At 28.4% G+C, this 3104-nt stretch overlaps 1 protein-coding gene across 1 annotated transcript; it reads left to right on the top strand.

Annotated features, from left to right (window-relative positions):
* Window positions 1-515: 515 nt before the first annotated feature.
* On the top strand, window positions 516-1997 carry LOC111033565 (chymotrypsin-1-like). The gene is made up of 4 exons (XM_022314356.1): window positions 516-764; window positions 848-970; window positions 1410-1606; window positions 1664-1997. The coding sequence occupies exons 1-4, from the start codon at window positions 516-518 to the stop codon at window positions 1995-1997; spliced, it is 903 nt and encodes a 300-aa protein (XP_022170048.1).
* Window positions 1998-3104: the final 1107 nt, after the last annotated feature.

A 3104-nucleotide genomic window follows, 5' to 3' on the forward strand; every position in this document is an offset into this window, starting at 1 on the left:
CTAATATACACAATGCTTAAATTAGCATGCATTGGGTTTCTTTCATAATATTGTTGTTTCATAAGTTACGGATACAAAAGTAGTATACCTATTTTGGGTATGATTTAATCTTTCAGAGCGTAAGGTTGTCGACTTTGTGAAAAGCAAAGGTGGTTTATAAACCACTTTCAAAGTCCTTTATACCTTTAACGCACTGCGGTTGGTTGTGGTCCTGTAAAGTAATTTTTCTATGTAGTGACAGAATTGTTCTGTTACATAATATAATACAAAACTTCTCTGTTTTCAAGGGAGTATTCAGTTGCAGCCAGTTACACAAGTCTGTAACGAGTCTATGTCGCCTTTTATAAGATGCAAACTTCTTCCTTGTAACTAAAAATTTGTTATCATACATATTCAATAAAGCTGTGTAGTTGTCATGATTCTACAATATTGTTTACTGTAACTATTTACTATACCACCTTTTGTAATACATAAATATTAATAATATGTATGTAAAATCAGTATTTTAAGAAACGATGACTATTTCAATAATTTTATTTCTGTTGATTATAGTGTCATTATTTGAACATAACTCAACTTTTCACTTCAATAATGGGCTTATATACAATGGCAAAATATTTGACATCAAAAAATATCCATACGTAATGTGTCTTAAATTTTATAATGGACCTGAATATAGTGGGTGCACAGGCTCATTAGTAAAAAAAAAGTTCGTATTGACAGCTGCTCACTGTTGTCATGGTCAAAAGGCAAGTGGTGTACAAGTAAATATAACTATTCTGTATTTCCATTGTATTTAACTAAATAATTCATTTCTTAGTACACTAAATTATTCATGTCTATATAGGTTATTCAAGGATCACCATTAGTTAATGGACCTATTCAAAGGGTTTCAAAAATATACCAACACAAAGACTATGATCCAATAAAAAATCCTTTTGCTCCCCGGGGAGATGTTTGTGTGTTACAGGTATGGCCAAATATATTTTTGTTAAAATAAAAATGTTATTCACATCTGTCATTGGCCTTTCAAATCTAAATAGTACCGATTTTGTTACTTATGCAATTAGAATCATTGCCAAATGAAACTCCTATCTATTCCGTACTGCAGTAAATTAATTAGGTTCATCACACAAGTTTAGTAACATTATTCACTAATGTGCACAATTATGTATTTATTTTATTTACACGCTCAACCCTCGTAACTGCTATATCAATAATATCTGATTTATATTGATGTGTGAAAAAAAATATTATACTTTATCATTCATTGTATATTTTCTGTATATATTAACCTACATCAATGACCTTTAAACTTTAGTATTCTATTTAAATGTAAGCCAAGGTACTTCACACATATTCATAGATTCATACGATATATTATATTTCATAATCAAATTTTAATTCAGCTAAAAAAATCATTCCCAAATATCAAGACATTTATAAAAATTGGTGGCTCACCTAAAGATTTTGACGGAGGCAAAAAGTTGAGTTGTACTTTGTTTGGATTTGGTGGTACTGGTGATAATAGAACGACAGGTAAATCAGGTTATATGATGACTAATGATGTCGTTTATGGTAAAACAGCTTGTCAATTACACGACAGGTAATAAACGCAAGTAATTCATTAAATGTTTTTACAATTTTTTTAAACTTAAAATAGTGTAGAAATAAAAGCTTCATGGAAACAATATTTATGTCTGGTACCGAACGGCATTTCAACAACATGTACAGGAGACAGTGGAGGTCCGATGATATGCAATGGCGTTCAATACGGAGTATGCAGTTTTGGATTTCCCTACGCCGGAGGGCCAGGTGGATGTGGCCTTCCTAACCAGCAAGAGATTTACTCGTTCTTACACTCTCATTTAAAATGGATAAACAGTATAATAGAGCCAAAAAAAAAAAAGAACTCTGGAAATTTGCTTAAGCTACATACTATTATTTTTCATACAAGTTTAACAATATTATTGTGTAATGTGTTAATTTTTATTTGAAACTAATGAAAACATTAAATAAATATATATTTTTATAAAGGAAAATTATGTTAAATTTCACGTTTATTGTTTGTGTATGCTACACTATAAGTAGTTGAAATAATTCTTCAATATTGGAAAGTGAATCTAGTTGGAATTAAAAATGGTCAAAATATAAAATTATCGATAGTTTTCAATAGCGTTGTTACAACAACAAAATAATGAAAACGGGGACTGTGCTCAATATTCTTTAAGGTTTAACTAGTGAAACAAAACAACCATTTAATTTAGATACTTTGCATTTTTATTGAATGTTTATATTTTTACATTTGAATACACTATTTAATTTTCAAAATAATTTTGTTTTTTTCTTAATAGGCACTGAAAATTTTAGTTTTTATTAGTTTTTTTCTTAACTATTGTAGATAAAAACTTTTCCAATCAGTCGAAATACTTGAAAATTTAATAAAAGGTATCTCGCAAGTTATTGTAAATTAGTAAAAGAAATAAACGTAAATCCACAATCATTTTTTATAAGAGTTTGAATTTGCAATGTTGACAATATTCCTAAACATTAGGAAACTATTTTGAGTAAGAAATTCTTAAAAATTTAAATTTTACAAATAAATTTGTATCGACGATTTAGAAATCTTTACTATATATATAAATCTCATGTCACGATGTTTGAACAAGCTTATAACTACTACCACTAACCAATTTTAATGAAATGTTTACAATGTATCTTGCTTGGACCCCAAAAATAGAGAGACAATATAGTTGCTATCTGGATAAATGATCTTTAATTTATTTTATTGCATATTTAAGAAAGGAATATTGATTTACAATTGACATTTTTGTTTATACGAGTAAATGGTTGCAGTTTGTCACAGCTTGAATATTAGCATAATAGTTATAGCAGAAAACAGTATTTTTTGCCATTGGTGACTCAAGCAGATGGGGTTTAAGAATACATTAAATCAAATCGTCGCAATTATGGTTTTGAACAAATTTATATCTTAAAACAATTATGAGATTTGAATGTATGTTTGTAGTATATCTAGGTACTTAAAAACTTCTTCAATGATTTTCTGATGATTGGATATTATATCAGAAACACTTAGATAATAG

Source organism: Myzus persicae, unplaced genomic scaffold (genome assembly GCF_001856785.1).
Source record: "Myzus persicae strain clone G006 unplaced genomic scaffold, MPER_G0061.0, whole genome shotgun sequence".
NCBI lineage: Eukaryota > Metazoa > Arthropoda > Insecta > Hemiptera > Aphididae > Myzus > Myzus persicae.

What these genes read in the sequence shown, in the direction of transcription:
- LOC111033565 (XM_022314356.1), top strand. Translation starts at nt 516, where the DNA reads ATGACTATTTCAATAATTTTATTTCTGTTGATTATAGTGTCATTATTT. An exon ending in AAAAGGCAAGTGGTGTACAA is followed by an intron (nt 765 to 847) that starts GTAAATATAACT and finishes ATGTCTATATAG; the next exon opens with GTTATTCAAGGATCACCATT. An exon ending in GAGATGTTTGTGTGTTACAG is followed by an intron (nt 971 to 1,409) that starts GTATGGCCAAAT and finishes ATTTTAATTCAG; the next exon opens with CTAAAAAAATCATTCCCAAA.